Source organism: Schistocerca americana, chromosome 3 (assembly GCF_021461395.2).
Source record: "Schistocerca americana isolate TAMUIC-IGC-003095 chromosome 3, iqSchAmer2.1, whole genome shotgun sequence".
Lineage (NCBI taxonomy): Eukaryota > Metazoa > Arthropoda > Insecta > Orthoptera > Acrididae > Schistocerca > Schistocerca americana.
The window spans coordinates 965,937,543-965,955,068 of record NC_060121.1 but is presented as its reverse complement, the minus strand read 5'-3'; the positions used below and the strand labels follow the sequence as shown (position 1 = coordinate 965,955,068).

Sequence of the window (17,526 nt, the reverse complement as noted above, 5' to 3'; positions counted from 1 at the left end):
CCATATGCTCTTACTTTGTTCAGTAAACGACTGTGGGGAACTGTATCGAACGCCTTGCGGAAGTCAAGAAACACGGCATCTACCTGGGAACCCGTGTCTATGGCCCTCTGAGTCTCGTGCAAAAATAGCGCGAGTTGGGTTTCACACGATCGTCTTTTTCGAAACCCATGCTGATTCCTACAGAGTAGATTTCTAGTCTCCAGAATAGTCATTATACTCGAACATAATACGTGTTCCAAAATTCTACAACTCATCGACGTTAGAGATATAGGTCTATAGTTCTGTACATCCGTCCGACGTCCCTTCCTAAAAACGGGGGTGACCTGTACCCTTTTCCAATCCTTTGGAACGCTACGCTCTTCTAGAGACCTACGGTACACCGCTGCAAGAAGGGGGGCAAGTTCCTTCGCGTACTCTGTGTAAAATCGAACTGGTATTCCATCAGGTCCAGCGGCCTTTCCTCTTTGGAGCGATTTTAATTGTTTCTCTATCCGTCTGTCGTCTATTTCGATATCTACCATTTTGTCATCTGTGCGACAATCTAGAGAGGGAACTACAGAGCAGTCTTCCTCTGTGAAACAGCTCTGGAAAAAGACATTTAGTATTTCGGACTTTAGTCTGTCATCCTCTGTTTCAGTACCATTTTGGTCACAGAGAGTCTGGACATTTTGTTTTGATCCACCTACCGCTTTGGCATAAGGCCAAAATTTCCTAGGATTTTCTGCCAAGTCAGTAGATAGAACTTTACTTTCGAATTCGTTGAACGCCTCTCGCATAGCCCTCCTCACACTACATTTCGCTCCGTGTAATTTTTGTTTGTGTGCAAGGCTTTGGCTGCGTGTATGTTTGCTGTGAAATTCCCTTTGCTTCCGTAGCAGTTTCTAACTCGGTTGTTGTACCACGGTGGCTCTTTTCCATCTCTTACGATCTTGCTTGGTACATATTCATCTAATGCATACTGTACGATGGTTTGTCGACTGATCCTCAACACTATCTGTACTTGAGACAAAACTTTTGCGTTGAGCCGTCAAGTACTCTGAAATCTGCTTTTTGTCACTTTCTCTGTAAATTTGACTTGATTTTGTAATTACTGAAATAACATCACATACCCTCTCAGCTGGTGAAGTTTCACATCGCCTCCTACTCCCATTCTCGGAAGGTGCTTCACTTTTTTTGTCAGTGTGTGTATATCCCATAACTCTTCTTGGAACAAAAGATCTTTGGATTTTAACAATAAACTTCTTTAGGAGATACCTATCTTATAGCTTACGCCAGATGAACTGAATGATAGTCTTACACATAGTGTACGAATCTGTGATCAATCAAGCTCTTCTCCGTAGTAGCTTCTCTAGTCACTCTAACAATCCTACCTGGTTAGGGGTCCAGACGTAACTGCTACAACTAAGAATCAATAAATTGATTTTTTTCTTTTGGAAGCTACCTCCATCACGAGTATTATTCCAATGAATCACGACGTGGCACCTGCTTTTCATGCAGCCACTGTACGTGGTCATTGCACTGTCACTTGTCCTGGATGCACAGTGCTGGACACACTCCACAGCTGGTGCTGTTACCGACCCGTGAGACGCAGCCGCAGTGACAGCACGGCCGCCGTACCTTCTGGACGAGCGACTTGGTGCACTTGTACTGGATGTAGCGCTCCGCGGACGCCAGCAGCGCGCACACGGTGTCCACGTTGATGCAGCACTGCACGAAGCCAGCGCATGCGCGCCGCAGCTCGTCCAGCCCGTAGTAGTCGGCCGCGTTCATCACCCCTGCAACAGAGTGCCGCTTCACTCAGACGCTGGAAGGAATGAAGATTAGGTTTAAAGTCCCGTCGACATCGAGGTCATTAGAGGCGGAGCACACACTCGGGTTGTGTCAAGGATCGGAAAGGAAATCGCCGTGCCCCTTCAAAGAAACCGTCCCGGCATTTGCGTGGAGCGATTAAGGGAAACCACGGAAAACCTGAATCTGGATGGTCGGACGCCTGTTTGAACCGTCGTCCTCGCGACTGAGAGTCCAGTGTTCTAACCTCTGTGCCACCTGGCTCGGTCTCATACGCTGATAATCATATCGTCACACATCCAGCACCGAGCGAGGTGGCGCAGTGGTTAGACACTGGACTCGCATTCGGGAGGACGACGGTTCAATCCCGCGTCCGGCCATCCTGATTTAGGTTTTCCGTGATTTCCCTAAATCACTCCAGGAAAATGCCGGGATGGTTCCTCTGAAAGGGCACGGCCGACTTCCTTCCCCATCCTTCCCTAATCCGATGAGACCGAAGACCACGCTGTCTGGTCTCCTTCCCCAAACCAACCAACCAACCAACACATCCAGCAAATCCAGGGACAGTTACTTGTTGTTCTCGGTGTTTGGCCACAGACTGTATTAACGTTCGGGAGAGTTTTTTATAACCGAAAAAAATACGGAACGTCCCAAAATACAATGCAGGGACGTATGGGTGCATCACAGCTTTTGACAGGCATCCGACAGAAACAGGACAACTACCTGAAGAGACCTGAGTTCGACTTATTCATGTGTACAGAGAATCAAGAGAATTAGTGATGAACCGCGCAATATTAGCCGAGCGGTCTAAGGCGCTCGGTCATGGACTGTGTGGCTGGTCCCCGCGGAGGTTCGAGTCCTTCCTCGGGCATGGGTGTGTCCTTAGGATAATTTAGTGTGTAAGCTCAGGGACTGATGGCCTTAGGAGTTAAATCTCATAAGATTTGATACACATTTGAACATTACTTGAATTAGTGATGAAATTGAAATGAATCGAAAAGTTCTTCTCCGTAATTCAGGCTAACCCTAACTTACAGACCTCTTGTTATGTACGCCTATCTGTATGTTGAAAATGGTTCAAATGGCTGGGATTTAACTGCTGAGGTCACCAGTCCCTTAGAACTTAGAACTACTTAAACCTAACTAACCTATGGACATCACAAACATCCATGCCCGAGGCATGATTCGAACCTGCGACCGTAACGATCGCGCGGTTCCAAACTGTAGCGCCTAGAACCGCTCGGCCACACTGGCCGGCTCATCTGTAGCTCACGAATAACAAGTTGAAACTGACTTCAGGAAAATAATCACACTACAAAGATTTCAGAGAACTCACTCATCTAAACAAAGTACTTTTTCGTAAAACGAACGAAAAGTTTCGATAGTGGACCGAGCGGAAGAGTCTCATAGAAAAGAGAATTGAGAATTTATTAAATGATGATCAGTTTGGCTTACGGAAAGGCGATGGCACTTGAGGGGCAGTTGTGACGTTGCGATTGACAATGGAAGCAAGATTTAAGAAAAATCGAGATATTTTCATAGGATTTGTCGACCTGGAATAAACGTTCAGCATTCTGTAATGGTGTAACATGTTCGAAAATTTTAGAAAAATAGGAGTAAATTTAGGGAAAGGCTGATAATAGATAATATGTAACAGAACTAAGAGGGAACAATAAAAGGGATATACAGGGTTATTACAAATGATTGTAGCGATTTCACAGCTCTACAGTAACTTTATTGTTTGAGTTATTTTCACAATGCTTTGCACACACATACAAAAACTCAAAAAGTTTTTTTAGGCATTCACAAATGTTCGATATGTGCCCCTTTAGTGATTCGGAAGAGATCAATCCGATAATCAAGTTCCTCCCACACTCGGCGCAGCATGTCCCCATCAATGAGTTCGAAAGCATCGTTGATGTGAGCTCGCAGTTCTGGCACGTTTCTTGGTAGAGGAGGTTTAAACACTGAATCTTTCACATAACCCCACAGAAAGAAATCGCATGGGGTTAAGTCGGGAGAGCGTGGAGGCCATGAAATGAATTGCTGATCGTGATCTCCACCACGACCGATCCATCGGTTTTCCAATCTTCTGTTTAAGAAATGCCGAACATCATGATGGAAGTGTGATGGAGCACCATCCTGTTGAAAGATGAAGTCGGCGCTGTCGGTCTCCAGTTGTGGCATGAACCAATTTTCCAGCATGTCCAGATACACGTGTCCTGTAACGTTTTTTTCGCAGAAGAAAAAGGGACCGTAAACTTTAAACCGTGAGATTGCACAAAACACGTTAACTTTTGGTGAATTGCGAATTTGCTGCACGAATGTGTGAGGATTCTCTACCGCCCAGATTCGCACATTGTGTCTGTTCACTTCACCATTAAGAAAAAATGTTGCTTCATCACTGAAAACAAGTTTCGCACTGAACGCATCCTCTTCCATGAGCTGTTGCAACCGCGCCGAAAATTCAAAGCGTTTGACTTTTTCATCGGGTGTCAGGGCTTGTAGCAATTGTAAACGGTAAGGCTTCTGCTTTAGCCTTTTCCGTAAGATTTTCCAAACCGTCGGCTGTGGTACGTTTAGCTCCCTGCTTGCTTTATTCGTCGACTTCCGCGGGCTACGCGTGAAACTTGCCCGCATGCGTTCAACCGTTTCTTGGCTCACTGCAGGCCGACCCGTTGATTTCCCCTTACAGAGGCATCCAGAAGCTTTAAACTGCGCATACCATCGCCGAATGGAGTTAGTAGTTGGTGGATCTTTGTTGAACTTCGTCCTGAAGTGTCGTTGCAATGTTATGACTGACTGATGTGAGTGCATTTCAAGCACGACATACGCTTTCTCGGCTCCTATCGCCATTTTGTCTCACTGCGCTCTCGAGCGCTCTGGCGGCAGAAACGTGAGGTGCGGCTTCAGCCGAACAAAACTTTATGAGTTTTTCTACGTATCTGTAGTGTGTCGTGACCATATGTCAATGAATGGAGCTACAGTGAGTTTATGAAATCGCTTCAATCATTTGTAATAGCCCTGTACAACAGGGTAGAGAGCTACTATTTCCCCTTTACTGTTCCATAAATGCATGGAAGAAGGAGAAAGGGACGGACGCGAGTCGAGACCGACAAGTAAATGCAGTCCACATACGAATAAAACTGTCTCGCTTTGAGAACTGTGGCGTGGTGGTGTTGTGAGTTCGACAATGGCCGCCAAGTCTTGCGTGACAATGAGAGGTCGGGGAAGCCGCGTTCGTCGCTCACTGACGACAACATTGCCCGAGTGGATGCACTGGTGAAAGAGATCGACGTGCGACCAAGACGTCCGAGGTCTTCCATCAACGGAAGGCGCCGAGGGTTTCTCGATGTGGACAACATGATTGTGCTCCGCGACGATGCTAGACCACATGTGGCAAACAGAACCGCCGAAATACTCTGGGAATTTCACTGGTGTTTTCCAGACCTCCCCCCCCCCCCCCCCCCCAAAGTGATTTCCATATTTTCTATCTGCTGAACAAGATTTTGGCAGGACAGCGTTTCACAAGTAACGATGGAGGCAATACAGCAGTTCGACAGTGGTACCATAGCCAGCCAGTCGAATTCTATCTCAGGGGCATCTCAAATTTACTGCTATAGTGGGACAAATGTGTGAACCCGTGTGGATACTGTGGAAAAATAATATATGTACAATAGGATGTATATTTGTCACCCGCCTGGTTAGCTGAGAGCGCTAATGCGTTGCTTCCTGGACTCGGGTAGGAGTGAAGGCCCCAGATCGAATCCGCCCGGCAGATTACCGACGGTGGCCGGTGTGTCGGCCAGCCTTGATGTGGTTTTTAGGCGGTTTTCCACATCCCACTAGGCGAACACCGGACGGGTCACCACGTTCTGCCTCAGTTACAGGATTCGCAGACATCTGAACATGTTCGCACTATTCCATGGATTACACTGGGCGCAGACAAATGGGGTAAACTGATTCCACCCTGTGGGGGTACGGGGTGTGCGGAAGGAAGGGCATCCAGCCACCCCTTATAACTAACCTTGCCAAATCCGTTCCTAACCGTACCGACCCTGCGAAACCGCGGGACAAGGCATCAGCAAAAGAAAAGAAGAAAGAAAGGGTGTATATTTGTCATTACATATATGTACCTCACTTTTCGTTTCCTGACGTTTCGTCCAGAGCTGTGCTGGACATCTTCAGAGGTACTCCTGGTGAAGCTGAGTCTTGCCGACGTGGTCAGTCGGCAAGAATCAGCGACGCCAGGAGCACCTCTGAAGATGTCCAACTCAACTCTGCACGAAACGTGAGGAACCAGAAAGGTCCTTCGACCAAGGCCGTACAACCCGGAAGACAGAACAGCAACTACACTACTGGCCATTAAAATTGCTACTCCAAGAACAAATGCAGATCATAAACGAGTATTCATTGGACAAATATATTATACTAGAACTGACTCTGACGTATTGAGACGAGCCAGTTGCTCGGCCACCATAGACCAGACGTTTTCAGTTGGTGATAGATGTGGAGAATGTGTTGATCTGGGGAGCAGTCGAACATTTTCTGTATCCAGAAAGTCCCGTACAGGTCCTGCAACATGCGGTCGTGCATTATCCTGCCGAAATGTAGGGTTTCGCAGTATCGAATGAAGGGTAGAGCCACGGGTCATAACACATCTGAAATGTAACGTCCACTCTTCAAAGTGCTGTCATTGCGAACAAGAGGTGACCGAGACGTGTAACCAATGGCACCCCCATACCACTGGGTGATACGCCAGTATGGCGATGACGAATACACGCTTCCAATGTGCGTTCACCACGATGTCGCCAAACACGGATGCGACCATCACGATGCTGTAGACAGAACCTGGATTCATCCGAAAAAATGACGTTTTGCCATTCGTGCACCGAGGTTCGTCATTGAGTACGCCTTCGCAGGCGCTCCAGTCTGTGGTGCAGCGTCAAGGGTAACCGCAGCCGTGGTCTCCGAGCTGATAGTCCATGCTGCTGCAAACGTCGTCGAACTGTCCGTGCAGATGGTTGTTGTCTTGCAAACGTCCCCATCTGTTGACTCAGGGATCGAGACGTGGCTACCATGCGGATAAGATGCCTGTCATCTCGACTGCTAGTGATACGATGCCATCGAGATCCAGCACGGGGTTCCGTATTACCCCACTGAACCCACCGATTCCATATTTTCCTAACAGCCACTGGATCTTGACCAAAGGGAGCAGCGGTGTCGCGATACGATGAACCGCAATCGCGATGGGCTACAATCCGACCTTTAACAAAGTCGGAAACGTGATGGTACGCATTTCTCCTCCTTACACGAGGCATCACAACAACGTTTCACCAGGCAATGCCGGTCAACCGCTGTTTGTGTATGAGAAATCGGTTGGAAACTTTCCTCATGTCAGCACGTTGTAGGCGTCGCCACCGGCGCCAGCCTTGTGTGAATGCTCTGAAAAGCTAATCATTTGCATATCACAGCATCTTCTTCCTGTCGGTTAAATTTCGCGTCTGTAGCACATCATCTTCGTGGTGTAGCAATTTTAATGGCCAGTAGTGTATGACATCCAGTTGTCAAAGCCTTCCTGTACGGTTACTCGACAGCCTTGTACCACTTGTACACCACCTAACGTGACCAGTGTCCTCTTCTGAGAGGGTGACTAGCACATAGTCCGGTGAGCTTGCTGTCTAACCACGATGTGAGATGTCGTGTGTCACTACTCACCGAGTAAGGTCCTTGGCTGCAGCGTGACGCAGCCGGTGTGGATGTACTCGATGAGCTGGCGGAAGACGTCCGGCTCGAACTCCTCGATGATGAGGGTGTGGTGCTGGTTGCCCTGCACCACCAGACACAGCATTCAGTGAGGCCCTACTGCCTGCGTGCGGGGGACTCCGAGGGCCTCCGACGCCGCCGGCTGGACCTTCAAGCTCACGGGTAAATGCCCTCCGCCACCTGCAATCCTCCTCATTCACGCCTCAGTTTTGACACAGGTTCGCGCCTGTTGGCCCACGTTCCTTCGACGTAGTAATCTTATCCTTTCCGATTAGTACAAAAAAGAAATTACTGAAAGTCTGTAGAGTAGATAACCCCTTCTTGATTTAATCTTCAGATAATGCCCAGCTTCAACGAGTGGGTTAAGCGAACGAAAATTAAATGGAGTTTCTTTCCAGCAGGCGGAGGGATGGTAGTGATGGATTCCCCTGCCACGTTTCTCTTCTACATGTAGTTCTCAATCATATGACAAAGCCATATTGGTTCAAAACCATCAGCTAAGTAACAGTGCTTCTTTTCGTAAGCGCTATTCACGTAATCTGCTGTATTTCAGTTTCGGACATGAAATAACAACGTACTAGCACTGAGTTTTGCCAGAACTATTCCAGGAGCGAGTTGCTACGTGGTGCGATGCACAAAACAAACACAATCGTGCTAGTCGCAGGAAACTGCTTTACCACCACAACGGCAAAGTAAAGCAGCCGAGAAACGTCATTAAAATGATATTTGTTAGTTTTCTTGACACGATTCGGGTAGTTCACCATGAATATGTACTACAGTAAACCATCATGCTAAGCAGATTGCGTAATGAAAAAGGATCAGCAGAGGGAAACGAGAAAATAAGTTCTTTTGTCCCGACAACACTCCCAATAACACAAAGTTGAGTGTCAGACGGTTTTTTCCCAGAAACAAAATACGTCGTGACACAGTTTGCAACCCCGTAATCACGTTACCTTACTATCTGCCTGAATCATTATGTTGTCTGAGAAAGGCCGAAAATATATGATGTACAGGACATCAAATCCCGTCTGAGGCCTGCGATCATTTCTATGTTAATAATTGGCAACCAATCCTGTACAATCGCAATATACAGTTGAGTGTCAGAATGCGATTGCGACTGTACAGTATTGGTTGCCAATTAATAGCCGCAACTGTGACTCAAACTTTCATTGTCACAGAGGGTTAAGGAAGCGATAAAATCGACTGATTGTTGATGAGTCGACATCTGTGTGAAAACGTCAGTTTCAGTTGAGAGTTTAGAAGAGGTACCTAGCCGGGACCTCACTCCTCCGCCTGCAGGAAAGGAATTCTATTTAGTTGCGGAGTTTGCCCCTTGTATTAAAATCACGCCTTAAATGTGATGGCTCGATTTGGAGAATGCGCATACTTTCCTATCTTCTGCGCAATATGGTCTCATCTCCTTGCGTTATTTTGAAGTGAAACTAATACAGGATAAATAAACCAAGAAAATCAAATAATATTGCATGTGTTAGTCGTGCAGTTTTACGTACAAAAATATTAATCTGTGAGAAGAGTGAGAACGAATGCAGAATAAAGCTGTGGATCAGAAAGACATAATTATAATTGATTCTGATTTTATTCCAGTTTTAGGAAGTTTTACGCTATTTGTCACCATTATATGTTTCATCTAATATTTAATATTATGTTTTAAAATCATATTATGGATATTATTTAATCAGTTGAGTAAATAGTTGACCTAAGAACTGTCTCTAATTATAATCTGTTCCTTTCCGTAAAACGTCAAGAGGTTTAACAGAATGGGTCACTGAATGTCATCTTCCAAGCTTTGATGTAAGCCTAACGATTCTTTTGATGCGTTTACATATGGGAATCATGTATCGTTCCAAACGTTAATTTAGCTGTTAACTAGTTATGTTATTCACAAACAGAAAATCGTAGAGAAACTGACTTCTTCTTCTCCTTCTCCTTTTCAAGTATTGGGTAAAATTATCTGCTCCGGCACCCATTTTTGCTGACGTTTTCCTCTAACTCGTCTCCGTTGTCACAATCGTTACCCTTTAAGGGGAGTCTGACATTCTCCATTCATTCTGTATGTTCATTTCAGTTTCTTCTACAATCTAGAATTTTATCATTTAGATATTCTTTTAGTTTTCTCTAATATCTTGATTCCATCGTCTGTCTTCTATTGTTTAATCTTTAACTCTTCTCAGGAATTTCGTTTCTTATGCCTGAATGCGGCTTACTTGCCTTGTGGTAAACATCCAGGCCTGGCTTCCACAGAGCAGTGTGGGAACTGAATTTAGTTTGAGTATCTTTCTTAGTTTTGTTTTTAAGGTTTCTATTAGCTGTACCGCACACCTGCCTCACATAAACTAAGCTTAATTTCTATGTCTATGCATTAGCCGTACGTCACCTTGCATTCTAGGTAATAGAAGGGGTTGGTTGTTCCAAAAACTGTTCTATCACTATGTTTGTTTTACTTCGTTCTTTCTATATGACGGCCATTCTGTTTTGTTTTTTTTAATCAATTTTCTCACTAGCTTGTCAAGAGTAAAATGATGAGTATAAACTCTCTGCACCCGTAGGAACGATACACATTTTAGTATTTTTCTGAAACAATCGCAACATCCAGTTTTGGAACAGGATGAGCATTTTTATCGGTACTTTTCTTTTGTATCTTACAGTGAAAGAGTCAGCTGTATCAATCTCTGTCCCTCCAATAGCTATTCTATTAACGTAGAATTACATACGATTATTAATTCTGTGTCTCCAATAGCTATTGTATTAAAGTAGAATTAGTATGATTATTAATTCTAGTATATATATGTGTGTGTTTGTGTGTGTCTGTGTGTGCGTGTGTGTGTGTGTCTGTGTGTGTGTGTGTGTGTGTGTGTGTGTGTGTGTGTGTGTGTGTGTGCGGTTACAATATACATCTCTGTAATGCTTTACAATTAGAGACGAAATATATTATTTAATGTCAAAAGAGAGATCGTTAAAAATTTAGAGACAACTACTTTAACGTGACCAAGAGGTGAACTTATTTCTGAATTACGTATTAAAAATAATAGATATCTTCAATGTTTTAGTTTCATTTGATACGCAAAAAGTTTTACGAAACATATTTTCCGATACCAAAATACACAATCGACTAATTATTCAAAATTAAAGCGTAATTTTACATAATTACTACGGATGGTGCTTAATGGAAGGTTTATCATATCTCGATAGTTAGCAACTGAATGTGCCAAGGACTAATGAAAATAGAATTCATCTATTGTACCCCTTGAAAACTACTTTTGGCTCTGAAGTGAAAATAGAAAGGATCTATCGTACTTTGTTATCACTACTTGTGGTGATGAAGTAACTGGACATGCAGCATTCTTTGGTTAATTTTGGTTAGCAGTATGTACACGGATTACATGTATCGTGTTAAAGGGCACCCAAATTTAATAACCTTTTTAGAACCCTATAAATATTTAAAGTAGCTCTAAATTTATTTCTACGTTTAATAATGAAGTACAATAAGAATACAGTATTCAAGGTACAATAACTCTGACATTTCGGTATGCCATTTCCTTATCGTACCAAGAATACATCTGCTACAGCTATAAAAAATGGTAGATTAAAGTGTACAGAGTAGTCGCTAAGCCTATATTAAAAATCGTATGTGCTTCGAAACACGCTGCTACGTTACTGAAGCAGGTTCCTCATGCAGTCGGAACCACATGCGCGCACGCAAAGCTGCAAAGCTGTCTGTAGCGACCACAGCGCGTGAGGCACGCAGACAGTGAGCTTTGCTCCTCCGCCAAACATCTCAGTTGTGCAGAGATCTGTCAAACGAAACGAGAAAAAGAGTGGAAAGAAGAATGAGAGTATAACGAGGAAGTGACACCAAAACCAGTTCCTCTCCTAATGTGGACTGTATACTTGTACGCGCTCCTTGTCTTTGTTGAAACTATAGTAGCTCACTGTGCTTTCATTAGCTGCTATAAAGTACGTTTCTTTCATTTTCAAATAAAGGCTAGCAATGTTTTGGCTTTAGATAGTATCTCCTGTGCATTTAAAAAAGGAAAAACCAAACAAGACGTAGATATTTACGCATGCGAATCAAGGAAAGCTTTGAAATATAATTGAAACTGATGAACCAATATTAGCATCCTGTACAAGATTAAAAGGCAGTGTTAGCACTAATAGTAAATAGAAATACGGCCAACTGGAGCCGGTGGTTAACGTTGAAAACGTTTTGATTTGTTGATTCACTTACTGGTCAGATAAAACCTTTAAGGCTGTTAATGTAGGTTAATTGTTACAAAGAAGAAAACAGCAACCAGCCACTATTAATACTGAAATTTATTTACGTAAATAGCGCCGTTACCGGTTCCGAACTGGCAAGTTCATCATCAGACGGCTGTTCACATGATTTTCAAGATACACTTTACATTATCGTCCGTTTTCAATTTTTATTATTCCACTTTGGCGAAGTATTTTTGGTGTGTTGTTGCCCTACGGTAGAAAAACAGTGTTAGAAGCGCCCTATGTGAAAACAACTAACCTCCAAACGATGGTTATGGTACTTACGTCGTAAGTACCATAACTACTTAACCTCACACATTTATTTACGTTGTATTTCATCGTTTGGAGGTTAGTTGTTTTCACATAGGGCGCTTCTAACACTGTTTTTCTACCGTAGGGCAACAACACACCAAAAATACTTCGCCACACTGGGATAATAAAAATTGAAAACGGACGATAATGTAAAGTGTATCTTGAAAATCATGTGAACAGCCGTTTGATGATGAACTTGCCAGTTTGAAACCCGTAACGGTGCTAATTTCCTAAATAAATAGCAGTGTTAATACTGGCTGGTTGCTGTTTTCTTCTTTGTTCAAATGGTTCAAATGGCTCTGAGCACTATGGGACTTAACACCTGTGGTCATCAGTCCCCTAGAACTTAGAACTACTTAAACCTAACTAACCTAAGGACATCACACACATCCATGCCCGAGGCAGGATTTGAACCTGCGACCGTATCAGTCGCACAGTTCCGGACTGCGCGCCTAGAACCGCGAGACCACCGCGGCCGGCTTTCTTCTTTGCAAGAATGAACCTATATTAATTGTACACAGCCACGGTCTCACCATGTCAATTTTAGACAAAATAGCTTTAAGGCTGTATTTTATTCTTACGAGAATAGGACCATTTAGGTGTTGTTGTAAGATCTGTTCCCAAATAACCGTCTTAGATTTAATTTATTTTGTCGTATTGGAATACACAGCATGTTCTGTTGAATCCTAGGATGCATGACAATAGCCGGCCGGAGAGGCCGAGCGGTTCTAGGCGCTACAGTCAGGAACCACGCGACCGCTACTGCCACAGGTTCGAGTCCTGCCTCGGGCATGGATGTGTGTGATGTCCTTAGATTAGTTAGGTTTAAGTAGTTCTAACTTCTACGGGACTGATGACCTCAGAAGTTAAGTCCCATAGTGCTCAGAACCATTTCTTTTTTTTTTCATGGCAATAAACGAGTTACTGTTCGCAGTATTTTAATCGACACCGAAGGTATGCTGTACTCTTGAATTGCTTGTTTTGGCCCTATTTTAAGTTCCCAATTTTATATGTGACAAAATGAATTCGCAAAGTTAAACTAATAGAAATCCACATTCCCTACGGGATGAGAACAGTTGACTTCTGAGGTGGATGTAGTTTTGTCACGACCACTGCTTTCGAGAGCGTTTTTGATAATGTATCACTTAATTTACGAACGACCACTGCTCTCAAAAGCGTTTTTGACAATGTATCACACAATTTACGAAAATGTGTTAAATAAAAGGATAAAACTAGTCACAGGTCAACTATCATTCTTCTAAAGTTACTCGCACATCGTTCGGTATCGGTTTAGGAGTTTCTTTAGAAACGTTTCCAACGTTGAAAAGCAATATATCTCCAGTTGCCATGAGAAAATAAAACTTGTGCCGCTGAATGAAGCAATGATACAACGTTATTTAACGTGCAACCTGTGTGTGACTAAAGATAAAAATATGTCAGACAACATTTAGTACCGATAATAGAACTTCAGCGCAATGGTGATGTGAGAACCTTACTTTAGAAAAAAAAAAAAAAAGTACGAACAGATGGTAGTTACTAATGACAATTTATTGGAAAGGCCGTTCACAAGTCACGTCAAATTTTTTTTTCAAGATGACAGTTTTAATGCAGGATCCAGGGGGAATAGTTAGTACTCATGGATATGCCAGGAACGAGCAATCGAAGCAGAAAAGTCTGGTAAAGATGATATCTAAAATGCATACCTTAAGGGTTATGAGCCTTTATTTGGTAGATGTCTTTCACAGTAGCGAAGATGAAAAAGTACTCATAGCTTTTAAGGTACGCATTTTAGAGTCCACGTTTAGTACAACTTGTTGCTTCAAATGATCATTCCTATCATATATCTGAATACTGACCATTCCTCCTGTATGACGTTTGTTTGTGAAACTCCATGGTGGTTGCAATCATCGCGCCACGAAAAGTAATTCCGTACGTGAGAGACCTCGTCGTACTTTTGAGAGATATGGGAGCTGCTTAGGTTTGGTTTCGTACATTGTTCTGAGATGGATCTGAAGGATTTGCTGCACTCGCTGGACAGTGTGTCTAAGGCGTTCAGCCAGGCCGAGTGGCCTCCAAACACGTCTCCGACGATTGCCTCGTTGAAGGCATATCCAAGACTCATCGGTGAAGAGAACGTGATGCCAATCCTGAGCGGTCCATTCGGCGTGTCGTTGGGCCCATCTGTACCGCGCTGCATGGAGTCGTGGTTGCAAAGATAGACCTCGCCATGGACGTCGGGGGTGAAGTTGCGCATCATGCAGCCTACAGAGCACAGAATGAGATTTTCACTCTGCAGCGAAGTGTGCGCTGATATGAAACTTCCTGGCAGATTAAAACTGTGTGCCCGACCGAGACTCGAACTCGCGACCTTTGCCTTTCGCGGGCAAGTGCTCTACCATCTGAGCTACCAAAGCACGACTCACGTCCGGTACTCACAGCTTTACTTCTGCCAGTATCTCGCCTCCTACCTTCCAAACTTTACAGAAGTTCTCCTGCGAACCTTTCAGGAGTGCTAGTTCCGCAAGGTTCGCAGGAGAACTTCTGTAAAGTTTGGAAGGTAGGAGGCGAGATACTAGCGGAAGTAAAGCTGTGAGTACCGGACGTGAGTCGTGCTTCGGTAGCTCAAGATGGTAGAGCACTTGCCCGCGAAAGGCAAAGGTCCCGAGTTCGAGTCTCGGTCGGACACACAGTTTTAATCTGCCAGGAAGTTTCATATCAGCGCACACTCCGCTGCAGAGTGAAAATCTCATTCCGGAAACATCCCCCAGGCTGTGGCTAAGCCATGTCTCCGCTATATCCTTTCTTTCAGGAGTGCTAGTTCTGCAAGGTTCGCAGGAGAACTTCTGTAAAGTTTGGAAGGTAGGAGGCGAGATACTGGCAGATGTAAAGCTGTGAGTACCGGGCGTGAGTCGTGCTTCGGTAGCTCAGATGGTAGAGCACTTGCCCGCGAAAGGCAAAGGTCCTGAGTTCGAGTCTCGGTCGGGCACACAGTTTTAATCTGCCAGGAAGTTTCATACTGAGCACAGTTTTAGTCGTGACACGACATTCTGTAGCTGCACGAAAAGCATTATTCAACAAGGTGGCGTTGCTGTCAGGGTTTCTCCGAGCCATAATCCGTAGGTAGTTGTCATCCACTGCAGTAGTAGCCCTTGGGCGGCCTGAACGAGGCATGTCATCGACATTTCCTGTCTCTCTGCATCTCCTCCATGTCCGGACAACATCGCTTGGTTCACTCTGAGACGCCTGGACACTTCCGTTGTTGAGAACCCTTCCTGGCACAAAGTAACAATGCGGACGCGATCGAACCGCGGTATTGACCGTCTACGCATAGTTGAAATACAGACAACACGAGCCGTGTACCTCCTTCCTTGTGGAATGACTGCAACTGAACGGCTGTCAGACCCCTTCCGTCTAATAGGCGCTGTTCATGCATAGTTGTTTACATCTTTGGGCGGGTTTAGTGGCATCTCTGAACAGTCAAAGCGATTGTGTCTGTGATACAATATCCACCGTCAACGTCAATTTTTAGGAGTTATGTGCAAAACTTTTTTTGATGTGTGTATTTTGCGTTCTCAGTTACACAAGGCCATGTCGTGGAGGGGCGTAATACAAAGAAAACTGTCCTCGCCTACCATTCTCATGTGCTCATCACCAGTTGCTTAATTTTACAAAATGCTTCAACATAAATGATGACTTCTAAGACATGAAATACATACGGGTAAATCGCCGAATGATAGTAATTTGAAATGTTTGGCTACGTTTGCTCATCATACGCGATTAATCTCAGATATTTATTACCCTACTGGCAAGACGTTAGAGGTTTAAAGCACCATTCCCTAGCATCGTTATAACACAAAATGATGTGAGTTAGATTCAACTGTCAGGTTACGATACAGTTGTCAGTATTACGTTCAACCACCTGAAGATGATGTCACAGATTCGTGAAGTATACTGAATAAAATCGAATGACAAGGCCTCAGCAAACTAACTGTAGCTTTTATTTATTTCTTACTTTTTCCAAGGTGATGCTGCACAGATATCATATTTTGAATGAGAGACAAGTTTACACACGCCATCCGCAGCTGTACAAATTTCACTGAAATGTGCTACTAGCGCTGGTTTTTATCCACCACTTTCTGGCATCTGATCATTATAAATAAACAAGACCATAATGTCAATGTCACACTATACAACTTGTAAATAAAATCATAAAAATTTTTGTAATATATTGCATAACGTATCAGAAACAATAAGGAAGAGAGGATTAATATTTTTTGGACGTATTTACAAGACGGATGACAACAGCCTCACCAAGTAGATTTTCCAGTATCGTAGGCAAATGAAATTAACAATCATTTGAATTCAAGAACTTAGGAAAGGCGTGGAAAGAAATAACGAAGATGAAGAAAAATAAGAATTATTGGAAAGTGAGATTTCTCTGGAAATATTTTATAACTGGAAGGGCTCTAACGCAGGAAGGCAACTGAAACTACCACAAAGTTGTCTGAAGAAAGGACAAGAAACATAGTGAAACGTCTAAGGTGTACTATAAGAAGAGAAAAGAACAAAGGATTAAGAACTGTCACTATTCATATTATACTGGGTCTCTCTCCTTGGCCGTCAAACTCATTTTCACTTGTGTTTCGTCAGACATTTGAATTTCGTTTTTGCAACGTCTAGCTGGAGTCAGGCCAAATAAATCGTACTCATCACGCCTTTCATACGACGTCCAGCGTCGACAGAAAGCGTCGGTTTGTTTGCCATTAGACATAAAACGATTTTTCAGTGCGGTATTTTACGTGCCCATTAGACAGAGCGGTCCCAAATTAGTCTTCTGCGTCATTCGTCTTATCGATATGTACCACCAGGAACAGTAAAACAGGATGAATTATCAGTACTCCACCAGCGATTGTGTTGAGCTGCTACATGGCTGTAGTTGGCAGCATAGGCCAGGGTGAAGTTTTCGCAGCTGAATCAATGGTTATTCTTTGTGTTTCACTGTCCACATTAATACAGATCGACAAAAGAAATATCGCATTAGAATAATTTGGGACCACTTTGTCGAAGGGCAGCGTAAAATTTCATTTTAAAAGTCATTTTATTTGTAATGGGAAAGAAACCCACACTTTCGTTGAACCGGGTGTCACATATAAGATGTGATGAGCAGTATTTGTTTGAGTTGACTGCAGCTACACGTTGCAAAAATGAACTTGGAAATATCTGCCGCAACACCGGATGAAACGAGCATGACTGTTAGGAGAGATATATTGTATGTCACAAACACACGGGATACATCTGGACTCTCCCTAAAAAGACGGCATATACATTTTGTTACGTTGGTCATATCCTTTCTTCTTCAATACAGTTCAAAATTTTAGGAACAAT

The 17,526-nt window shown here is 43.7% G+C and overlaps 1 protein-coding gene across 1 annotated transcript in view; it reads right to left on the bottom strand.

Moving 5' to 3' along the window:
* Positions 1–17,526, bottom strand: part of LOC124607330 (serine-enriched protein) — a 132,119-nt gene that overhangs the window by 45,506 nt on the left and 69,087 nt on the right. The window contains exons 4-6 of the mRNA XM_047139630.1: positions 10,831–10,836; positions 7,507–7,618; positions 1,618–1,775 (exon numbers count right to left, since the gene is read on the bottom strand). Of these exons, the coding sequence (XP_046995586.1) occupies positions 1,618–1,775; positions 7,507–7,618; positions 10,831–10,836 (276 nt within the window). The remainder of the gene's footprint in view (positions 1–1,617; positions 1,776–7,506; positions 7,619–10,830; positions 10,837–17,526) is intronic.